General features: G+C 39.4%; 1 protein-coding gene across 1 annotated transcript in view; it reads left to right on the top strand.

Annotated features, from left to right (window-relative positions):
- Positions 1-24,587, top strand: part of LOC117501364 (death domain-associated protein 6-like) — a 49,912-nt gene that overhangs the window by 16,548 nt on the left and 8,777 nt on the right. Inside the window, 4 exon segments of the mRNA XM_034160225.1 lie at positions 6,045-6,276; positions 6,446-6,631; positions 18,265-18,376; positions 18,666-18,795. Coding sequence (XP_034016116.1) covers positions 6,045-6,276; positions 6,446-6,631; positions 18,265-18,376; positions 18,666-18,795 — 660 coding nt within the window.

Genomic DNA, 24,587 nt, shown 5'->3' with positions numbered 1-24,587 from the left:
TTACATGGAATGGACCATAGCTTTAAGGATTTACATGCAATTGAAAAGGCCTTATTAAAGGGACACTCCACTCGTATTAAAATAGCAATTTATAAAAGATAAAGATAATGATCATATCAACCTTGAAATACAGTTTCTGATAATTATTGGAATTTATTTTTTTGAGAATTTTTCAAATGAAGTTTCCTCCAGTTGCCTGTGCTATGACATCACAAGTGCTCTTACACTGTTAAATGTAAACACATGTATAGAGATATCAGTAAAACTCCTTACAAAATCTCAAAAATAGGCTAATGATTTGACTCATATTCATAAATAAGAGCAAGAAATATAATTTACTACTTTCTGATGTCACATTAGAATTTAAGTGTAAGATTTTCAGGTGTTTTACTGCAGTATCTATACATGTATGTACACCAGGCTGTGCAAAATCAGCACTTGTTACTTCATACATGCAGCACATGGAAGGCTGATCAGTTTTTTAAAAATCATAAAAATTAAGCTAATCTATTGCAAATCTTGTTTTTATTTAAGATGCCACTATTTAAGTATATATAGGGGTTAACATTGATGAGTAAAGTGTCCCTTTAAGCACCCAAACATACCTTGAAATGAAAACAAATTGACAAGATATTAACGTGTTATTAACGTGTTATTTAGTGGAAACCAAAATCAAGGTGGCTGCCATGGGGGCATCTTGATTATTGGAGCATGCCACAAATCTGTATGAAACATCCTTACCATTACCACCCTAACATACTTTTAGTACCCTGAGACAATGAAAACAAAAGGACCGGGCATTTTTAAGATTTACAAGGCAGAAAATAAAATCAATATGGCCGTCATGCATGTAGTAGCCATCTTGATTTATCAGAGTGGGATGTGAATTTAAAGGGAAATCAGCAGGATGTGCATAAAAAGGAATCATCCTAAAACCAACCTCAGCACACCCTAGAATAATTGACACATGCATTTCTTTACTTATCAAAAGTCGAATTTGACAAACAGCTTTTGAAAGAATGTGAATTGATGGAAAATCAGGAAACTCATGGTGACTCACCTTCAGAAAGCTTTATAGAGTAGGGCGATATCTGTACAGTTCAAGATTTCCAGTCCAAATGAGGATTCTGAAGCCACCGATCAAAATGAACATGTTAACAACTTGCACTGATTTGCAATTAGCATGCACTCTTTGAACTGCACTTGGTGCTTCTGCACTTGCATTGCTGCCTAATTCTAAAGTGATATATTGTAAGTAATTGATCTGAGGGGCCCTAAATTCAGTGAAGCATAAACATGTAATTAGTACTTGACCAATTTCATCTTTAAAAGACAGGTTACTTATAATCACTAATAATATTAGACTGAGCTCCCGACTGTACATGTGACAGATGGACACAGTGGGACCAAAATGATGATTTCCATCTCTGAAACCTTCAATATCCCAAAGTTATATATGTGTGAGTTTTTATATCTCCAGTATCATAAAAAGAACATAATCAATGAGCCTTAACAGATCTGTCGTCATGCAAAAGTAAATGTAATTTGTGAAAAATGCACAAATATCTGTTGTAAACACTGTGACTATGCAAAAATTATACATACAAATGATACCTTTTCCATACAAATAATGTACAGTACCAAAGGAAAAATGTCCCACAACATGTTTGTCCGTCACATGTGACGGGCGGACATTTTGTGGGACAGAAATGGTTCATTGGTTGTGGGGATTTGGCCACTTGAATTTTTTTCATCGATGTCTTTATAGAGTATGCTTGTGGGTAAGTCTTCATCACACTTAGGTAATAAATACACTTATAAAAAAAATTGATTGATTGATTGATTGACTTAGGTCAACATTTTGTTGTTTTTTTGTTTTTTTTATCTTCCCACAGTGAGGAGCAACATGTAGCGTTATGGACGGACACTGTGGGACAGAAAAAAAAAATGCCCAAAATAAAAGGACTACAGTATGAAATTCCAAAAATCTAATGAAAAGGTTTTTTTTTTGTTTTTTTTCTTTCAACTCTTTCGACTCTCAATAGGTGTTTTGGGTACTTCCAGAAGTTTTAACGTGTTTTTATCCACTAAATGCAAGGTGACCTGTGTGTATGGTAAATTTTGGTATTTTTGCATTATGCTTCATTGAAGAAAAACAGGACGGAGCAGCTGTAATTGCCCCAAAAGTACCACGTCATATATCAATGGAAACTAGAAACAATAAGGATGCTGTAAATATGATGTTTCTTAATGATTAATAGGTGTACATCTTTTTCTGTCCAGCTGAATTTGCATTATATCAAAGATGTTACATTATTTTTGGAAAAAACATCATATTTTTGGGTCAATTAATACTCACTGTGGGACTATTAAACACACCAGCCACCTGAATTTGTCTTGACAGATTCGTAGGAGCAATGGCAAAACAATAAGGCCAATAACGTCTTTGAAAAATTTGTTTTGTCCGTTTCTGAAACTTGAATTGAAGGTATTTGGTTTTGATGCCCAGCATCGTGAACATGCTCAGAGGAACAAATTAATGTTCAGTGCTCTGACACTCGCCAATTTGAGGAAAGTGGGACCGGAGTAATTTCCCTGATTAATAGTCCGACCGTTTATTTTTTTCAAACCGTGTTCAGTAGGGTGGTTCAAAAAAATAAAAGTTGGAAATTCATTACTCTCACCCCTTCATTTTATGATGCTTTGGGAAAAAAGAAAGCCTGCCAAATATTTTTGTCATACATTAATATTTAGAGGTAGCACATCATAGCTGAAGGTTGTAAATATATCAATTATCGCTGCCCGAGTGCCCGTGCAATAGGTTATCCATTATCCAGTATCTAATCACATCACTTATAAAGAGGATAGAAGTTAACCACCTGAGTGTAACTAAAGTATAATTTTATATTCAATTTAAAACTATACCTGGGTTTAAATATTTCTCACAAACATCATACTTTCAAAAATGTTATTTTAAGCTACAAGCTGAAAATTTTGCTTCAATTCACAGCTTCTTTTCTTTCAGATCTTTGGTGATGGTGAATCTAACATGAGATAAATGTAAAAAGAGACACTTGCTGACTTAACATGCTTAACCATTAACTGGAAACTTCAGTAAAACATGTCAGCTACTAGAAGTAGAACATTTGTATACCTTATTGGTTCCACCGACTGAAATAAAGGGAAACAAATTGCCCTCAAATGGGAAAATACTCAAGGTATTTTTCTTCAAACACACTGATTTGAAGAAAACTGTCCATGATGCTGCTGTGACCTCTATAGACATGGCAATTCCTTTTTGGGAGAGAGCTAGAATCCCACTGAGGGCAAAGCAGCATCTGATCACAAAGTTAGAAGAGGTGTTCGGAAAATGGAAAACATTGAAAAAGACCAAGAATCGCAATACAGACAAGCAGAAGAAAGATGAAACAGTGTTTTGTGAATCTTTGGAGGACTTGTTTGACATGGCACATCAGGATGTCCTAACAGTGATAAAGTTTGAAGATGACAGACAGTTCCTACTTGCTCAGCAAGAGAAAGGTAGAGGATGCATGACAGGCATAGATAAAATACAAACTGCCAAAGAACAAAGAGCAGAAAAAGGAAAGCTGCAGAAGCAAAATACAAAGAGAAACTGGAGGAGCCTGGACCATCTAATGTCTCACTACCTGACACTGTCTCCAGCCAGAGTGAAGAGAACACAGAAAGTCCAGATGAAGAATTTGTTATGCCAGTGCCACAAAAAGCCAGTAAAATTAAAGCTGTTGTAACACCAGGACTTGCAGCAGCATTGGATAGGACCAAAACAACAGACAGAAGTGCCACCTATATTCTGACTGAAACGGCAGCAAGTCTTGGTCATGATGCAAGCAACTTAAATATCATTATCATGTAAAGGATGTTCTCTTATGTTACACAGCTGTATAATTGGTTCTTGTGCTGATTCATACATTTTTGAATATTAAGTACTGCAAGGCATAAAGAATATTGTTGTTTGGAGCTAGATCAAAATATATGTGGAAATATATAAAGCATAGACTTATTTAAATTTATCAATAATGAAACAGTATTTCATCAATAAAATGAAAATGCAATGTTTGATTGTTACAAAATCTTCGCTACCCCAGTATGTAGGTATTGTAAGAGCATGATACATGTACGAGAAGAACTGCATCTCACAATTCATGTTTTAGTGTTAACTATTTTATGGGATATGAAAAGATTTGATTTTCCAATGTATTGCAATAATTTCTGTCGTGACATATCAATATTAAACTGACAGAAATAATTTGGAAATATCTGGAAATGACCATACTATATGACAGTTATTGCCAGCAAAATCTTTAAGGGCTGTGTGCTACCAGTAAACATTATTAGAGTTTTATGAAATTGTACATGATGTGTTTTTATGTTAGGTACAACAAATTTAGAGGGTGAGACGAAGTTTTTTGGAAAAAAATTTTTGACCATTTTTATGGACCACCCGTTCAGACTGGGACCTGAAGCCTGACGTGCACCTGTTAAATCAGACACAAAAGGCTGTGATTTGACACTTTTCTGCTTTTGCTCCTTCGTCTGCCATCATATTATAATAGTTTTTACAGTGCGCACGCTGATTAAAAATGGATCAGAAAAGTTCGCAACTTTACAGCACGAAGCCGGTAAAAGAGGAAATTGTTCAGCTTACCTTTGAATTGGAGGTGATGATTGTAGAAAGAAAAGCTTGTTGAGGGTCAAATTAGTCCAGAATAAAGTATAATCCAGCTACGGAGAACTTTAAAACTGTCACGTCATCATTGCACGACACGGAATTACAGCTGTGCAGCTGCATAAATCATGCTTTAAATTGATTAAATAAGTCATCATAAATTGCAAATTTGATAGCTTAACTATTTTTATATCTATTTTGATAGCACCTGTACCTGGATGTGTTGCTGTATGTGGTTAAATGATTTTTAAAAATGTTGAAAACATTAAAGGTTCATTAAGTAGTTCAGCGTAGTTGGAACCAAAATGGTGCCATGTTCTGAGTTGACGCCACTCTCTCAATGGGGGTTTTTCAAATTGCGGTAGAGCAGTGCCTATGTGTGATGACGTCACAACTCTGTCCGGTTAGTGAGATGTGGTTTTGTTCCACAACAAGAACTGTCAAGAAACTTTCTCGTCGCTGTTTGGAGTTGTGTAGAGGTAGGAACAGCCTTTTGAATGCTTGAATAACGATGTCAGTCACACAAACAAATCAAATAATAGTGAAAACGTGTTCATTGCGCCCAGAATGTTGGTATTGTGGTCATTGAACTTTCCTAGCAACGAATGTAAAACCCTGATCACACAGCACTAACGAAGGACACTGAAGCCAAAAAGAAACAAGAAATCTGAACTTAAGTTGACTTTCGGAGACATCGTTTAACCGGCATCCAGTTTCGATCGGTCAGCCGCTCCGTGAGGGGTCATAACATCCGTTCGGTCAGCCACTCTGTGAGGGGTCATAACATCCGTTCGGTCAGCCACTCTGTGAGGGGTCATAACATCCGTTCGGTCAGCCGCTCCGTGAGGGGTCATAACAACCTGTTGTTTCTAATGAAGCCAAACATGTGAGCGAGAGGCTCACTAACCGGAAGTCTCAGTTTCAAGGGGGCGGCGGAACTTGAAAATCCCCCATTAAGGCACACTATCCTGTACTGATCAATTCTGATCCGTTATATCAGTACTTCTAACGATTACAGCCCAAACCTGGACTGATCTTCATGTATTCTGAATATTAAATAAATTAACCCAAATCTCTTAAACCACATCACTTAAATATTGAATTCGCTTTTTAATGGCAGTTGTCGTGGCAGTAGAAATTCGTTTTTTATTATTTGTGGAGCATTTCTCAACGACAATAAGACACAGGAGCAAAGTTACAAAAAAAAAAAAAAAATCAATCATACAGTATGTTTTGGAGACAGACTGCAGCATTTGTTAATGGCATCTGTTCAGAGCGGGATTATGATGATTTTACTGGAGATATGATCCCTTCCTGTGTTCCTCCTTTCTGTCAGATTGAGCGTTTCATCAACATTCCCGAAGCTCAAAGGAACCCTCCAGATTACCAGGACATCCTCCAACAGGTGCTGCGAGCCAATGAGCGCCACAACTTGTCCCTGAGCCGAAAGCAGCTGAACCAGATCGCCCAGGAGGCCTTCACAGAGACGGGGAGCCGCCTGCAGGAGAGACGCCACCTGGACATGGTCTACAACTTTGGCTCCTGGCTGACTGACAGCTACAAGACCAGTAAGGTTTTAAGCAGGTGACCAAGTCTAGTGATCCCTGAATGTAAATCTGATTGTTGCAGAGTGACACTTTGGCCACTAAATTAGTTGCATTTTGGAATAGTGTAAAACTATTCACTTCCAGCGAGGGGGGAAAAAAAAAACTGATATGGTTCTCTGCTCTGATCCAGCCCTGTCAGACGCGGCCCTGCAGCGACAACTGCGGTCCAACAGAGAGATGTCTTTGTCCCGCCTGGAGAACGTCATCACCAAGTATGCTGTCAAGCAGGAGAACACTGAGGAGCAGGACAGGTGCAAGCGGATGAAGGAGGACAATCAGGATAGAGGTGCCGCAGCATTTCACAGAGGATTGTGGGGTTTGTTTTTCTTCTTCTTCTTCTCCATAAACACGCTTTACTTTTTCTTGTTCCCCCTTTTTAATATTATTATTATATTTATGGAAATACTGGAGGAGTGGGGTACAATTAGTTATACCTAACAGCGAATGTTAGCTTATCTAGCCGGCTGTAGCACCGTTTATCATAGCTTACAAAATAATTGGTTCTTTTCTGTTTGATAACCCACATTAATTCATACTTTTGTCCACATTTATTTTTATATGTATTTGTTAATACCGTTATTGTAGGTTTAACTACGCTATTATACTTTATACACTAATTACTGTTTTTGTTTATCTTGTTAGCTTGCTAGGTACGGTTCGCTTATTAATGGCTAATTTAGCTCTTCTAACTAGAACTAGCTTATTTTCATTATTTACAATTTTGTTTTACATGGTGTAGATTTTTAATGATTCATCAGTTTGTCTTCTTTTTAAAGATATCAACATATAGTACCTTAGTTCTTAGGTTTCCATTTGATAGCATATACATTATGCTTTTTATTTTCCTATAGTATGCTAGCAGAGTTACTTTAAATAGATAATACACATTACGTCATAGCTTCTGTTTCTATAATTAAAATACCATGACCAAATCTTCTCCTGTATTCATATTTAGATTTTAATATCTACTCCTGTATATTACATAGTACCATATTTCTTGTATATGTTGTTTATTACCCTTAATATTTAAATATAGTTATATATATGATGTCTTACCTTTCTTATGTCTTATTATTTATTGTTATAATATATACTTTTTTTCTTGAGCCGCTTGGGTGGGTAGGGAGAGTTCCCATGGGATAAAAAAGCTTTTCAACCTACCATCCCTGGTTCTCAAGACCAGGCACCTAAGCGACTCTACTCTACTCTTCTGTTTTACTCTGTTTTACTCTTCCTTTTTAGATACTTAGATATACCGTAGTATAATAGCACAGTTCTACCTTAGAATTGGAATATAATATATAAGATATACCTTACTGAATTTTCATGAACACTTAACTGCAAGCGGCGTTGTCTGAGCTCTTATCGGATGGCATCACAAATCGATTAAAAAAAAATCAATATTCGTTTAAAAAAGTTTGTTAAAGTGATGCAGTGTGCGCTGGTTGCCTGCTGGTGTTGCCGCTGCAGCATTTCTACTTTTTTCAGCTCAGGGTGATGATGCACTAAATGTGCCGGAGCATTTGTTGTTTCCAAAGTGCGTGACCTTTATTTTGCACAGCTTGCATGTTGACTTGGTCATATGAAGTGCCTTCCTACCCGGGATATAATAGATTCCAATATATATACAGTAGTGTTCAGAATAATAGTAGTGCTATGTGACTAAAAAGATTAATCCAGGTTTTGAGTATATTTCTTATTGTTACATGGAAAACAAGGTACCAGTAGATTCAGTAGATTCTCACAAATCCAACAAATCAAATCAATTTTATTTATATAGCGCCAAATCACAACAGTTGCCCCAAGGCGCTTTATATTGTAAGGCAAAAGCCATACAATAATCACAGAAAAACCCCAACGGTCAAAACGACCCCCTATGAGCAAGCACTTGGCGACAGTGGTAAGGAAAAACTCCCTTTTAACAGGAAGAAACCTCCAGCAGAACCAGGCTCAGGGAGGGGCAGTCTTCTGCTGGGACTGGTTGGGGCTGAGGGGAGAGAATCAGGAAAAAGACATGCTGTGGAAGAGAGCAGAGATCAATCACTAATGATTAAATGCAGAGTGGTGCATACAGAGCAGAAAGAGAAAGAAACACTCAGTGCATCATGGGAACCCCCCAGCAGTCTAAGTCTATAGCAGCATAACTAAGGGATGGTTCAGGGTCACCTGATCCAGCCCTAACTATAAGCTTTAGCAAAAAGGAAAGTTTTAAGCCTAATCTTAAAAGTAGAGAGGGTGTCTGTCTCCCTAATCCGAATTGGGAGCTGGTTCCACAGGAGAGGAGCCTGAAAGCTGAAGGCTCTGTCTCCCATTCTACTCTTACAAACCCTAGGAACTACAAGTAAGCCTGCAGTGTGAGAGCGAAGTGCTCTATTGGGGTGATATGGTACTATGAGGTCCCTAAGATAAGATGGGACCTGATTATTCGGAACCTTATAAGTAAGAAGAATTTTAAATTCTATTCTGGAATTAACAGGGAGCCAATGAAGAGAGGCCGATATGGGTGAAATATGCTCTCTCCTTCTAGTCCCTGTCAGCACTCTAGCTGCAGCATTTTGAATTAACTGAAGGCTTTTCAGAGAACTTTTAGGACAACCTGATAATAATGAATTACAGTAGTCCAGCCTAGAAGAAATAAATGCATGAATTAGCTTTTCAGCATCACTCTGAGACAAGACCTTTCTAATTTTAGAGATATTGCGCAAATGCAAAAAAGCAGTCCTACATATTTGCTTAATATGCACATTGAAGGACATATCCTGATCAAAAATAACTCCCAGAGTTCTCACAGTATTACTGGAGGTCAGGGTAATGCCATCCAGAGTAAGGATCTGGTTAGACACCATGTTTCTAAGATTTGTGGGGCCAAGTACAATAACTTTAGTTTTATCTGAATTTAAAAGCAGGAAATTAGAGGTCATCCGTGTCTTTATGTCTGAAAGACATTCCTGCAGTTTAACTAATTGGTGTGTGTCCTCTGGCTTCACGGATAGATAAAGCTGGGTATCATCTGCGTAACAATGAAAATTTAAGCAATGCTTTCTAATAATACTGCCTAAGGGAAGCATGTATAAAGTGAATAAAATTGGTCCTAGCACAGAACCTTGTGGAACTCCATAATTAACCTTAGTCTGTGAAGAAGACTCCCCATTTACATGAACAAATTGTAATCTATTAGATAAATATGATTCAAACCACTGCAGCGCAGTGCCTTTAATACCTATGGTAAATGGACTGCATTTATATAGCGCTTTTCCATCTGCATCAGACGCTCAAAGCGCTTTACGATTATGCCTCACATTCACCCCGATGTCAGGGTGCTGCCATACAAGGCGCTCACTACACACCGGGAGCAATAGGGGATTAAAGACCTTGCCCAAGAGCCCTTTGTGATGCTCTAATCTCTGTAATAAAATTTTATGGTCACCAGTATCAAAAGCTGCACTGAGGTCTAACAGGACGAGCACAGAGATGAGTCCACTGTCTGAGGCCATAAGAAGATCATTTGTAACCTTCAGTAATGCTGTTTCTGTACTATGATGAATTCTGAAACCTGACTGAAACTCTTCAAATAGACCATTCCTCTGCAGATGATCACTTAGCTGTTTTACAACTACCCTTTCAAGAATTTTTGAGAGAAAAGGAAGGTTGGAGATTGGCCTATAATTAGCTAAGATAGCTGGGTCATGTGATGGCTTTAAGTAATGGTTTAATTACTGCCACCTTAAAAGCCTGTGGTACATAGCCAACTAATAAAGATAGATTGATCATATTTAAGATCGAAGCATTAATTAATGGTAGGGCTTCCTTGAGCAGCCTGGTAGGAATGGGGTCTAATAGACATGTTGATGGTTTGGAGGAAGTGACTAATAAAAATAACTCAGACAGAACAATCGGAGAGAAAGAGTCTAACCAAATACCAGCATTACTGAAGGCAGCCGAACATAAAGATATGTCTTTGGGATGGTTATGAATAATTTTTTATTCATATTTTATGAATAAAATATATTTTATTCAATTTTTTTATTTTAGTACTTTATGGATTCTCACTACATTTGCACTACAGATAGATATTAGGGCATGGAAGACTCCATTGAATTTTGGAGGTGATATGGATCCAGAATTGGATTCTGGATCAAGATTTCCCTTTACATAGGCTTTGATGTATTTCTTCAAAACTACTTCATGGATTTTCACCAAATTTGCACCACAGATAAATATTAGGGCATGGAAGACTTTGTTAAATTTTGGAGGTGATCCAGTTTCGCAGACCGAACGTTCCCCCCTAAAGATTGGTCTGCCCTGCCTCCACTGCGCATGCGTCATCAGCTGCGGTTCATTGTTTCTGCTTCAAACTGCACATAAATTCAGTATTATTTCATCATAAAAGACGAAGGAAGCAATCAGAGCGCTGCAGCTACACAGGCTGCTTGCTGCTGCGTTCACTGTGCATCCATCATTTCAAAGCACCACCAAATATTGCCTCGTTTCTGCTTAAAACTGACTTTAGAATGAATGTTTAATGACATTAATCCATTTGATCACTTTGAGTGAAGAGACTCTTTCTCAGATGAGCTGTTAACGCTCCGAAATGACACATGCGCAATGGAGGCAGGGTGGACCAATTTTTAGGGGGGACCATTTGGTCTGCGACACCGAATCCGCATTCTGGATCAAGATTTCCCTTTATATAGGCTTTAAAGGATCATGTGAAAACTACATCACAGATTCTCACCAAATTTGCACCACAACTCATTTTCACATGAAAAAATAGTTTTCATTGGAACTGTTTACAAACTGTTTATTATTTACAAACGATCCCATGATCATTTGCGTAATGCCTGGTTCACACTGCAGGGTAATTAGGCCGATTTCGCACCCGATCTTCCCCTTCCGACAATCTTAAGGATGCTCCGACTATTGTTATGGCACTAAAGATGATCTCAAATATTCCTACCATGTGTGGTGCATTAAGAGCACTATAGTCTGCTCAGGACGTTAGGTGCACTCAGACCACAAATCGGGGATATTCAACATGTTGGATTGTCTTGGCCCGATATCCCAGAGTGTTGTGTCCCCCGACTACAAACGAGCACACAGCCTGTTGAATGTGACATGCAGCTAATCAGAAAGAGAGATGATGGACGCACAGAGTGGAATTTAAAATCAAAACGGTTTTTATGGCTTACCAGAAAGTCCGGTGACCGCGCTGTCTCCACTCCTTTAAACAACACTTTTTCTTTTTGTATCTTTTTTTTTTCTCTCTCTCTGTTAGAAATAGTCCACAAACTATCTCCATTACGTCTTCTTTGTTCACTGTGTTTGTTTACTCTGAAGTCACATTTACGTGGATTTCATCATGGGGAGGAGGGGGGTGGGTGTTAGTGTTGTACTCTGTAATCATGATTGTCACTGAGTTTTTAAAATGTCTGTCGCAAAGTGTTCTTTTTTTTATGACATCGTGCAAGTTTTATAAGTCCGCGGACGCTGATCTGTGTGTTACAGATACATATCAGTTTCCTCAGATCCACTGAACTTCGCGGAGGATAAATGCCACTCAAAGCCTGGCTGTTGCGACAGTTGTCGTAAAGCGGGACTGGTTGGCTGCTGCGGTGACACTGTGGCTCCTGCACGACGCTTAAGATAAACGCAGCATGTAGACATCGCTAACTTTTAGAGCTCTCAAGTTTTAAAAAGAATTTTGCAGCATATCTGTGTCACGGACCGACGTTAGACAGAGAGAAGATGGCTAGAAAGACTGTGTGAAAAAGTCTAATAAGGACAAGAATCCGTGGAATTGTCGCTGGCTTCATGAACATACCTGAAAGCTAAAAGAAGCGGGAAAAGTGAACTGTGCCCATCAAACAGGATTTTAGACAAGATTACATGATTTTTTTTTTTTTCCCCATAAGTCTATCTAGACTTTTTTTCATTGGAAAAAAGACATTGTGGCTTTGAATAATGGATTTACATGAATTTACACAAGAATGCAAATGAGTTTTTATTAATGTAGTTTTTTTTCATGGGAGAAAGTCTATGGCTTTGAGTGGATTTGCAGAAATTTACACAAGAATATGTGACTTTTTACAATAAGGTATGTTATTAATATTTTACCATGATTTTCAAAATATTCTACAAGCTTTAGCTGTGGTTTTTGAAATGCTTTAACAGTCTTTTCAGTCTGTTTTTTTTTCAGTCATTTTGTGTAGTTTAACTGTTCTGAGTTAGTACATAATTTGGTTTACAATTAAAAGGAAAACCTTTCTAGGTCCTACTTCCATGTCATATTCTGTTATTTCAACATTATCATTGACAGTTCAAATGAAAGGTTGAATATAAGATCATTTAAATATGCACTAATTTTGAGATTTTTTTTTCTCCCAGGAGATGCTGAAAATTTATCATTAGATAAAAAAATTAATTTGGTTTCTGGGGCCCCACGGGCCCTAGACTCCAGCTCCTGGGTGGGCTGCGACCCCCTGCAAATTTTCCTCGGATTTCACAATTTTCATTTCACAGCCCTGGTTCATGTGTGAAATCTGTTTGTGTGTGGTGTGTTGTCTTTCCCGTATGGCTGCACACCACACACTGTACGACCAAAACTCTTAGATCTATGATTTTTTTTTTTTTTTTTAATCTCCGTATGTGTGGCCTCTCGGGTATTGGAAACCTACAGACAATTTTCAAATCTTGCTGTGTGAACCAGGCTTGAACAGCACTAAATGCTGTTAAACTGTTAAGCAACTTATCGGTCATAAACGATCATCTTCCCCATACAGCCTCAGTGAAACAGGAAAGTGTGAAAAAGTGATTCAGAAAGTTTTTCATCCAGGTTTCAACTTTAAAAGAGCATGTTTGACAAATCAGTCCAGGTTCAGCTCTTGTTCAAACATTGTTTCATATATATACACTCGACAAAAATATAAACGCAACACTTTTGGTTTTGCTCCCATTTTGTATGAGATGAACTCAAAGATCTAAAACTTTTTCCACATACACAATATCACCATTTCCCTCAAATATTGTTCACAAACCAGTCTAAATCTGTGATAGTGAGCACTTCTCCTTTGCTGAGATAATCCATCCCACCTCACAGGTGTGCCATATCAAGATGCTGATTAGACACCATGATTAGTGCACAGGTGTGCCTTAGACTGTCCACAATAAAAGGCCACTCTGAAAGGTGCAGTTTTGTTTTATTGGGGGGGATACCAGTCAGTATCTGGTGTGACCACCATTTGCCTCATGCAGTGCAACACATCTCCTTCGCATAGAGTTGATCAGGTTGTCAATTGTGGCCTGTGGAATGTTGGTCCACTCCTCTTCAATGGCTGTGCGAAGTTGCTGGATATTGGCAGGAACTGGTACACGCTGTCGTATACGCCGGTCCAGAGCATCCCAAACATGCTCAATGGGTGACATGTCCGGTGAGTATGCCGGCCATGCAAGAACTGAGACATTTTCAGCTTCCAAGAATTGTGTACAGATCCTTGCAACATGGGGCCGTGCATTATCCTGCTGCAACATGAGGTGATGTTCTTGGATGTGGCACAACAATGGGCCTCAGGATCTCGTCACAGTATCTCTGTGCATTCAAAATGCCATCAATAAAATGCACCTGTGTTCTTCGTCCATAACAGACGCCTGACCATACCATAACCCCACCGCCACCATGGGCCACTCGATCCACAACATTGACATCAGAAAACCGCTCACCCACACGATGCCACGCACGCTGTCTGCCATCTGCCCTGAACAGTGTGAACCGGGATTCATCCGTGAAGAGTACACCTCTCCGTGCCAAACGCCAGCGAATGTGAGCATTTGCCCACACAAGTCGGTTACGACGACGAACTGGAGTCAGGTCGAGACCCCGATGAGGACGACGAGCATGCAGATGAGCTTCCCTGAGACGGTTTCTGACAGTTTGTGCAGAAATTCTTTGGTTATGCAAACCGATTGTTTCAGCAGCTGTCCGAGTGGCTGGTCTCAGACGATCTTAGAGGTGAACATGCTGGATGTGGAGGTCCTGGGCTGGTGTGGTTACACGTGGTCTGCGGTTGTGAGGCTGGTTGGATGTACTGCCAAATTCTCTGAAACGCCTTTGGAAACGGCTTATGGTAGAGAGATGAACATTCAATACACGAGCAACAGCTCTGGTTGACATTCCTGCTGTCAGCATGCCAATTGCACGCTCCCTCAAATCTTGTGACATCTGTGGCATTGTGCTGTGTGATAAAACTGCACCTTTCAGAGTGGCCTTTTATTGTGGGCAGTCTAAGGCACACCTGTGCACTAATCATGGTGTCTAATCAGCATCTTGATATGGCACACCTGTGAGGTGGGATGGATTATCTCAGCAAAGGAGAAGTGCTCACTATCACAGATTTAGACTGGTTTGTGAACAATGTTTGCGGGAAATGGTGATATTGTGTATGTGGAAAAAGTTTTAGAACTTTGAGTTCATCTCATACAGTATGAGAGCAAAACCAAAAGTGTTGTTTTTATATTTTTGTTGAGTGTGTGTGTTCATTCATTTTTGTCTTTAAACACTGTGTAGGCCCCGACCCCATTACTTAATTGGGGCAAATTAACAGTTTTTTTTTTTTTTTTGCCTAATATAAAGCCCCCATCCATCCCCAACCCGATTCCCTGAAATGGTACAGCCCTGTTTGCGTCTTTCTCTGTTCGCTGTGTCGCCTAACCAGGGTTGCCAGATGCAGTGTTGTATAGTAATGAAGTAAAAATACTTCACTACTGTACTTAAGTACGTTTTGGGAGACTTTGTACTTTACTTGAGTTTTTTAAATTCAGCTTACTTTCACTTTTACTACACTACATTTCCGACCTTAATTGCATACTTCTACTCCGATACATTTTCTTTGCGCCATGCCGTTACTCATTACAAAAAAAAAAAAAAACACGAAAAAAGTCGTGTTTTCAACCACAAACACCACTGATTACTCGTGACTGCAACGAAGTCAGGCCGATTCGTCATGAGGCATGTCCAGTAGGCTTTTTTGCAGTTTCGCACTTGTTTGTCAGGAAAATGATCATTTCTCTGCATTGATTACAGACCTGCAGCGGTTCTGTAATCAACTTTTCTGCAGCGCGGCTTTGCTTTGAACCTTGAACCAATCGAAGCAGTGATTCTCAGATCGGAGCAATGCTTCGATCTACGATTCGTGGATTCACTGTTGCTTTATCCTAATTTTTTTCCCCGCTAAAACCCTGAAGAGCATATGTCTGAGTAATATTTAATATTTTTATGTTAAACCAACCTGTTATGGTCTTCTGAAACAGTTGATAGATGTATTTTATAACTTAAAAACGGGACCGACGCTAACGCATTAGCATGTCTGTGGCGCTTTCGATGTTAAAGTTAGCATTAAGCTGTTCGCATCAGCACGTTTGTGGTGTTTTGTTTTCTGTATAATTAATGGCTCAGCGTTCGTTGTAAAAGATCAAATTGTAATTTTTTAAATTTATTTTTATTCATATATTATAGCAGCAACAATAATAGTCTACATAATAGACAATAATAGTAATAATTAGACTAATAATGTTACAATACAATTTTAGAGAAAGAGACGAAAAGAACCTAATGAAACAAAACACAACAGAAAAGATAAAACCATGTAACAATGAAAATAAATAAATAAATACATATAGAAATAAATAACTGTTTCCTGTGAACACCTAGTGAGTAGCCTACTCTTTACGTGTACTTTTACTTTCAATACTTGAGTACATTTAGTTGTACATTACTTGTCATACTTAAGTACAATAAATACTAGATACTTTAAGACTTACTTGGGTAGCATTTCAATCAGTTACTTGAACTTCTACCAAAGTCATTTTTTTAAATGGGTATCTGTACTTTTACTTAAGTGTAATTTTCCGGTACTTTATACAACACTGGCCAGATGTGACGATTTCCAGTCCAATAAATGCTCAAAAATGCATGGAGGCACTAAATCCTGCGCAACTTGAACTGATTTTTAAAATGTGTGTGGTAATTCTATACAAAAAACCCGTCCAGTGCCATATTTTATCCTAAACAAACCAATTGGATGGGAAAACACCCAATCTGGCAACCCTGCGCCTAACTGAAGTAGCACTGCTAGCCCACATTCGATTCTGACACGAGATGACAAGTTGCCACTATGCCACAATTAAACAGCAGGAGTCTGGAGCTGAAAAACGGAGGAAAAAGAAACAAAAAGATGATGCCCGTGCATCCCTTGCTGGTAAGTACGTGTTAAAGGTTTAAATTATTTTGATTACTTAATGTTCAGTGGTGCTGCTTAAGCTAGGTTGCGTTGGCTTTGCTGATTTGATGTAGCTTTAAACACTAAATTATAGAAACTAATCTGGATATTACACAGCATGTGGCACGTTTGCAAATAGTTGGGCAGTGTAGTTTGAAGATTTTGAGTGCCTTATAAGTCAACAAAGTCCTAGTTAGCTGTCAGTGCACTACTTGGGTCCAAATCTATCCACAAAATGTCGTCGCAATGAACAATATATAGTAATTTGCTTTATAAATACCAAGGTATATGTTTTAGTTACCCGTGCTCCTCTAAAATGTGGTATCAATGCACACCCATCACTTAGAATCACGTGGTTTGTGATCCACAAACACAAATTTCTGATTTGTAACTTGTGTGTGGGTTTTTACAAATAAATGTTTATTTGCAAAACTGAAAATTCTATTTGTGAACGGTGATTCAGCACTGGTGGATCACCAAACACACACAATCATCACTTTGATCAGTTATGCAATATTGAGACATTCTCAGCACAAAACTGCAGTTGAGGTCCACAAATATGTCAGTCGTTATTCACATTATTGGTAGAATTATTGGGGGGAGCTGGGGGGTGGGGGGGTTGGCTCATTATTGGGGGGGCTTACGCCCCCCCTTGGCGCCACCACTGCTATTAAACACCCATAGATTTGGATTGGAGGGCGAGTCCATGGACCTCTGAGGGTTATGTAAAGGGCTGGAGGATGAATGAAACTCCATCAGATTTGGTTTAACACTATTTTAAGCAGGATCAAATATAGTCAGGGAAAAAGTTAAATTAACACCACAACGTTTGCTGCGTACATCCATTTATTCATCCATCCAGGCATCTGTCCATCCATTCATAGAGACTGTTACATACAAGCAATCCCAGCTTTCATTCGGAAAGAGACTGCATGGCGATGGATATCCTGTGTGAGCCAAATATACAAGTTTTCAGACTGTAATGATGTCATTTCATGGCTTATTGTTGATGTCATAATGATGTCACATATACCATGTAATGATAAATGATTAGCTGATCCATATAAGCTTTAGATCACTCTTCTGCTTCTGTAGCCACATTGATTGTGGAGATATCCTGGAAAATGTGATTTTTGGTTATTTGTTTGTAAAGTTTACCATTGGTCTTTGACCAAGCAATTCCAAAATGTAATAATTTGGAGACGCTCACATAAGGAAAATTCGTACTAAGTCTGGTAAAAGTCTGCTGATCCATTTTCAAGTTATTCTGTAAAAAAGTGAAGATGAGTGATTACAATCTGCACGGCCACTGGCATGCCTAGTAATTACCATTAATTGTAGATTGTTCTACTAAACTGAATTTTTAATCAGGTCAAGGTCAATTAAATGTCTCAATGATGCACCAGGACATGAAAAAACAAACTTAAGATACAAGGACTTAAAGGAAGCTAAAGGAAAGCGACGCTGCATATTACTGCTCATTAGTACTAAGATATAATCAGTGAACCTATAATTATCCGTGCTGTGACAGAGATGCTAATTTACAAGAAGATTACATCCCAAATTTTAAGTGATGACTAAATTTTGTCTAGTCGTGGATAAAATGTAGTTTTGAAAGTTTCCACCTGCTGTTTTAATGTCAGTTTTTAACTCCTTGTTGGGTGTTACATCTTTGTAGCTTCCAAAGATGCCAACAAGGTGATTGAGATCAACTCGTACCTGCTGGGCACGATGTCGGGCAGCGCAGCCGACTGTCAGTACTGGGAGAGACTCCTGGTCAAAGAGTGCAGGTTGGTCAGCACCGAGTGTCTTTAACGGATTTACTTTTATCTTGTTACCTGCATCAAGACGGAGATCATTTTTAGCTTTACTTCAATTGTTTCTGCCTTAATTATTAAATTATAGTGTGTATTAAATTTTGATGAGGATGGTGATGCTGGGATTAGTTCACACTTTCTTGAACTTTGCCGGACAAGACATTGTGTATTATATGAAGTTCATGGTTGACAGACTGAGTACAGACAATGACTGATTGATCAATTGCTTGAGTTGTTGTTTGTTTGTTTTTTTTATCTGCAGGCTGTACAGGCTGAGGAACAACCAGAGGATTTCTGTGTCTGCTGCATCCAAACTGCTGTCCAACATGATGCTGGGCTACAGAGGCATGGGTCTGTCTATGGGCAGTATGATCTGTGGATGGGACAAACAGGTGTGAACAGGTGAACGAGGTGGTGCCCTAAAGACACTGCTGACTTTAGCACCTCCACAGTATACAGTGGGGAAAATAAATATTTCACCCCCTGTCAGTTTTGCAGGTTTTCCCACCTACAAAGAATGGAGAGGTCTGTAATTTTTATCGTAGGTACACTTCAACTGTGAGAGACAGAATCTAAGAAAAAAATCCAGAAAATCACATTGTATTATTTTTAAATCATTAATTTGCATTTTGTTGCATAAAATAAGTATTTGATCCCCTAGAAAAACAGAGCTTAACAATTGGTACAGAAACATTTGTCTGCCATTACAGAGGCCAGACTTTTCCTGTAGTTCTAGTAAGTAAGTAAGTAACTAAACTTTATTTATATAGCGCCTTTCACAGACAGGGGTCACAAAGCGCTTTACAAGGTAAAACAATAAAAATATACAGTAAAACACTCAGTACTAAAAGATTATTGGCCATGAAAAGCCTGTTTAAAAAGTAGAGTCTTTAGTTGCTTTTTGAACATCTCAACAGAGTCCAGGGATCGCAGGGACAGAGGGAGTTCGTTCCAGAGACGAGGCGCTACGGCTTTAAAAGATCGGTCTCCTCGAGTTTTTAAGGAGGTTCGAGGAACCATCAACAGGTTCTGACCTAAAGATCTGAGGCTGCGGGCTGAGGTGTAAGGCTGAATCAAGTCAGCGATGTAATCAGGAGCCTGACCATGTAGTGCTCTGAAAGTCAAAACCAAGATTTTAAAATTAATTCTGGAGGCAACAGGGAGCCAGTGGAGGGATTCCAAGATAGGCGTGATGTGGGCTCTCCTGTTGGTGTGGGTCAGAAGCCTCGCAGCAGAGTTCTGGACATACTGCAACCGATTTATCTCCTTACCCAGGCAAGTGAACAGGCTGTTGCAATAATCCAACTGCGTGGAGACAAAGGCATGGATAATTTCCTCTAATTCTTTCTGTGACACCAACTGTTTAAGTTTGGCAATATTTCGCAGTTGAAAGAAGCAATTCTTCACAAGCTTGCTTGCGTGCTGAGCAAGAGACATTCCTTCATCAAAAATAATGCCAAGGTTTCTAAGGCTTGTTTTTGCCGTTAAGCCCAAGTCACCAAGGAGGCTCCTGATAACAGGAACAGCACTGTCAGGGGCAACAATAAGTGTCTCAGTTTTGTCAGAGTTCAGTTGCAGACGGTTTCCATTAAGCCACTTCTTCACCTGTGACAGGCAGTCAAATAAAGAGTTCAATTTGTGGACTTCTGAAATCTTAAAGGAACAGTACAGTTGTAAGTCGTCCGCAAACAGGTGGTAGGAAATATCCCTGAAGTCCTGAATCAACTGGCCGAGGGGAAGGACATAGTTTTTGACAAAGTTTTCACACACTGCAACAGGGATTTTGGTCCACACCTCCATACAGATCTTCTCCAAATCTTTCAGGTTTGGAGTTTCCGCTCCCTCCAAAGATTTTCTATTGAGTTCAGGTCTGGAGACTGGCCAGGCCACTCCAAGACCTTGAAATGCTTCTTACGGAGCCCCTCCTTAGTTGCCCTGACTGTGTGTTTGGGGTCATTGTCATGCTGGAAGACCCAGCCATGACCCATCTTCAATGTTCTTACTGAGGGAAGAAGGTTGTTTGCCAAAATCTCGCAATACATGACCACATCCATCCTCCCTTCAATACGGTGCAGTCGTCCTGTCCCCTTTGCAGAAGAGCACCCCCAGAGTATAATGTTTCCACCCCCATGCTTCACGGTTGTGCCAGTGTTCTTGGGGTTGTTCTCATCCTCTAAACATGGTAAGTGGAGTTGATTCCAAAAAGCTCTATTCTGGTCTCATCTGACCACATGACCTTGTCCCATGCCTCCTCTGGATCATCCAGATGGTCACTGGTGAACGTCAAACTGGCCTGGACATGTGCTGGCTTGAGCAGGGGGACCTTGGTGCCCTGCAGGATTTTAAACCATGACAGCATCATGTGTTACTAATGTAACCTTTGTGACTGTGGTCCCAGCTCTCTTCAGGTCATTGACCAGGTCCTCCTGTGTAGTTCTGAGCTTTCTCAGAATCATCCTTACCCCACAAAGTGAGATCTTGCATGGAATCCCAGATCGAGGGAGACTGACAGTCATCTTGTGTTTCTTCCACTTTCTAATAAATAATCATAATAGTTGTTGTCTTCTACCAAGCTGCTTGCCTGTTGTCCTGTAGTCCATCCCAGCCTTGTGCAGGTCTACAGTTTTGTCCCTGGTGTCCTTAGACAGCTCTTTGGTCTTGGCTATGGTGGACAGGTTGGAGTGTGATTGATTGTGTGAACTGGGGCCTGTACTACGAAGCGGGGTTAACTTACTCAGATGTAACCCAAGGTTAACTTCTTAAACCGGGGTTGACAAAACCTGGTGTTCTCAAGTGGTGTTAATCGGTACTATGACGCTGAATAAGATGTTGATTTGTTGAACCTGTGTTAACCTAATTGGAGTTTGTGAGCGTTCACATAAAAGGGGCAGGTTGCAGTGCACGTCACCATTTTTCAATGATGGCGCAGTCACCTTACTTTACCGAAGAAGAATGCACGATTATTATGCGGAGCTATGAGGAATTTAAATTAACGTTAAGGGGGAAATCGAACACATCGTCTGCCAATAAAGCAAGACAGGCTTGTTGGCAACGTATTGCTGATCGGGTAAATGCGTAAGTACAATTCAATTGTTCTCTAAATCTGTTACAGATGATTAACCTGTGGAATGTCTGATACGTGTAAAATAATGACCTTCTTTCATTAATTACGCCCAGATGCAACACGATTCAGAAGTGGGCATAGGCCTACTAATAGATGTTAGGTTAATTTAATGTTTCCTAAATAGACTACCTATCTAAGGATTTAAAGCCATTAATGGTCATTCTGTTAACATAGTTACATATATATCACTTTGGCATGAAGGTTATCCAACAGGACAGCCCCATGTGGGGAGAAAAAGAATGTGAAATATGTAATTATCGTAATTGTATATTAGAATATTTAGAGAAATCACCCAAACCAAAGCAACCCTCATGTGGCTGAAATAAGTGAAAATAAGGTGAGCTTAGAGTGGACTACACGATAATGGGTATATGAAATAGGCCGAATAGAACGGCTATACCTGCACATTGATACTGTGAAAAGATTTGCAATTGACATAATCACCCTCGTACTCTCCCAGGGGTGCACTGATTGGGATTTGCGTGCAATCAATGGCTCCTATTACTCTTGGGAAACCTAGGAGAAATTGTTATTGATAAGCCCCACTTCACCTAATTAATGAACATGCATTAGACGTATTTTGATATTAGTAATTACCCGCGATTGCATAAAACCCTTCTTTGATTTGCATTGCGGATAAATGGCCAGGGAAAACGACAAATACATCCAACAGTTTAGATAGAGCAAGTACTACCTTGCGAATCATACGACATACAGTATTCTTGCTCAGATGTTCTGCATCACCGATGGAATACATATATTGTCCACTGGCAAAATATCTATGCGCAAGGCACATTATCTGCTCGATCGTCAGGGCATTGCTACGATGGTTGACGTTACAGACGTCTGGCCCAATCAGCTGACAAAGATAACGAATTCCCTCAGCTGAGAATCTATATCTTTCATAGAGAATATTGTCCGGGTATGTCAGCGGATTCTGGCGGTCTTTAAAAACCCTCGCCCTGCGACGAGAGCCCCTCACAATTTGTGCCCCAATATCAAACGGATCATCCAGGTAGGCCGGCATTGTCTTCGGAGTGATTGACAGTGGATGGGCGGTACTTATAAAGGGAGTGGTTAAGCGAAAACCTCAAGCTAACCTAGAACATAACCTGCTCGGAGCAGGTTTGGCACGCAGCGTAAATTGCCATGGCAGCATACCTCAATCAAAACCTATCCACCTTTCGTAGTACGGGTTAACCGGGAAGTTACTCCACACGTCATCAACTTACTCCCGAAGTTACCCTGATAAGCCAGTAACCCCGCTTCGTAGTACAGGCCCGTGGTGTCTTTTATACAGGTAACAAGTTCAAACAGGTGCAGTTAATACAGGTAAAGAGTGCAGAATAAGAGGACTTCTTAAGGCCTGGTGCAAATAAGAGTGTGACAAGAGGGTAAAAAATAAAGGTGTTTTTGCCTGGAACCTTGCTGCAACAGGAAGTCTGTATATATAGCAACAAAAAAATAACAAAAGCAAGGCTAAGAAGTGACTTTCAACATATTTTTTTCAAGTTTTCAAAAAATAAGTAAGAACAACTGTAAAATTGAGTATGATTAAATTCAGTTCTAAGCATTGTAGAAGTAATATTGAATCATTATTCTAACACATTTGGCAATGCATCACATACAAGTATACCATATTGGCCCACAGGTTTGTCTAAATTGTGGAGAATTTATTAAAAAAGTCATTTTTCTCGAAGATTAGCACAGTTTGAAAACAACATTGAATGAAACATTTCTTAAACAAAGGTCAAAACAGACAAACTATCATATATGTTGTTCTTAATGCAAAACTGAATTTACAGTTCAAATTTCGAATTGATACATTTATTAGTCTTTGAGATATTAGATGCTAGAAAAGCACTTACAATTTATTGTGAAATGTTAGGGTCGGGACACTAGATGAGACTTGTCTAAAAGCATAGTTTAACATCTGATTTCAATCAATCAATCAATCAATTTTTTTATATAGCGCCAAATCACAACAAACAGTTGCCCCAAGGCGCTTTATATTGTAGGCAAGGCCATACAATAATTATGTAAAACCCCAACGGTCAAAACGACCCCCTGTGAGCAAGCACTTGGCTACAGTGGGAAGGAAAAACTCCCTTTTAACAGGAAGAAACCTCCAGCAGAACCAGGCTCAGGGAGGGGCAGTCTTCTGCTGGGACTGGTTGGGGCTGAGGGAGAGAACCAAGAAAAAGACATGCTGTGGAGGGGAGCAGAGATCGATCACTAATGATTAAATGCAGAGTGGTGCATACAGAGCAAAAAGAGAAAGAAACAGTGCATCATGGGAACCCCCCAGCAGTCTACGTCTATAGCAGCATAACTAAGGGATGGTTCAGGGTCACCTGATCCAGCCCTAACTATAAGCTTTAGCAAAAAGGAAAGTTTTAAGCCTAATCTTAAAAGTAGAGAGGGTGTCTGTCTCCCTGATCTGAATTGGGAGCTGGTTCCACAGGAGAGGAGCCTGAAAGCTGAAGGCTCTGCCTCCCATTCTACTCTTACAAACCCTAGGAACTACAAGTAAGCCTGCAGTCTGAGAGCGAAGCGCTCTATTGGGGTGATATGGTACTACGAGGTCCCTAAGATAAGATGGGACCTGATTATTCAAAACCTTATAAGTAAGAAGAAGAATTTTAAATTCTATTCTAGAATTAACAGGAAGCCAATGAAGAGAGGCCAATATGGGTGAGATATGCTCTCTCCTTCTAGTCCCCGTCAGTACTCTAGCTGCAGCATTTTGAATTAACTGAAGGCTTTTTAGGGAACTTTTAGGACAACCTGATAATAATGAATTACAATAGTCCAGCCTAGAGGAAATAAATGCATGAATTAGTTTTTCAGCATCACTCTGAGACAAGACCTTTCTGATTTTAGAGATATTGCGTAAATGCAAAAAAGCAGTCCTACATATTTGTTTAATATGCACTTTGAATGACATATCCTGATCAAAAATGACTCCAAGATTTCTCACAGTATTACTAGATGTAAGACTGGACATGTCTTTATGTCTGTAAGACAATCCTGCAGTTTAGCTAATTGGTGTGTGTCCTC

This window comes from Thalassophryne amazonica, chromosome 20 (genome assembly GCF_902500255.1).
Source record: "Thalassophryne amazonica chromosome 20, fThaAma1.1, whole genome shotgun sequence".
In the NCBI taxonomy this organism is placed as follows: Eukaryota; Metazoa; Chordata; class Actinopteri; order Batrachoidiformes; family Batrachoididae; genus Thalassophryne; species Thalassophryne amazonica.
This window is presented reverse-complemented; position numbering and strand designations above follow the sequence as displayed.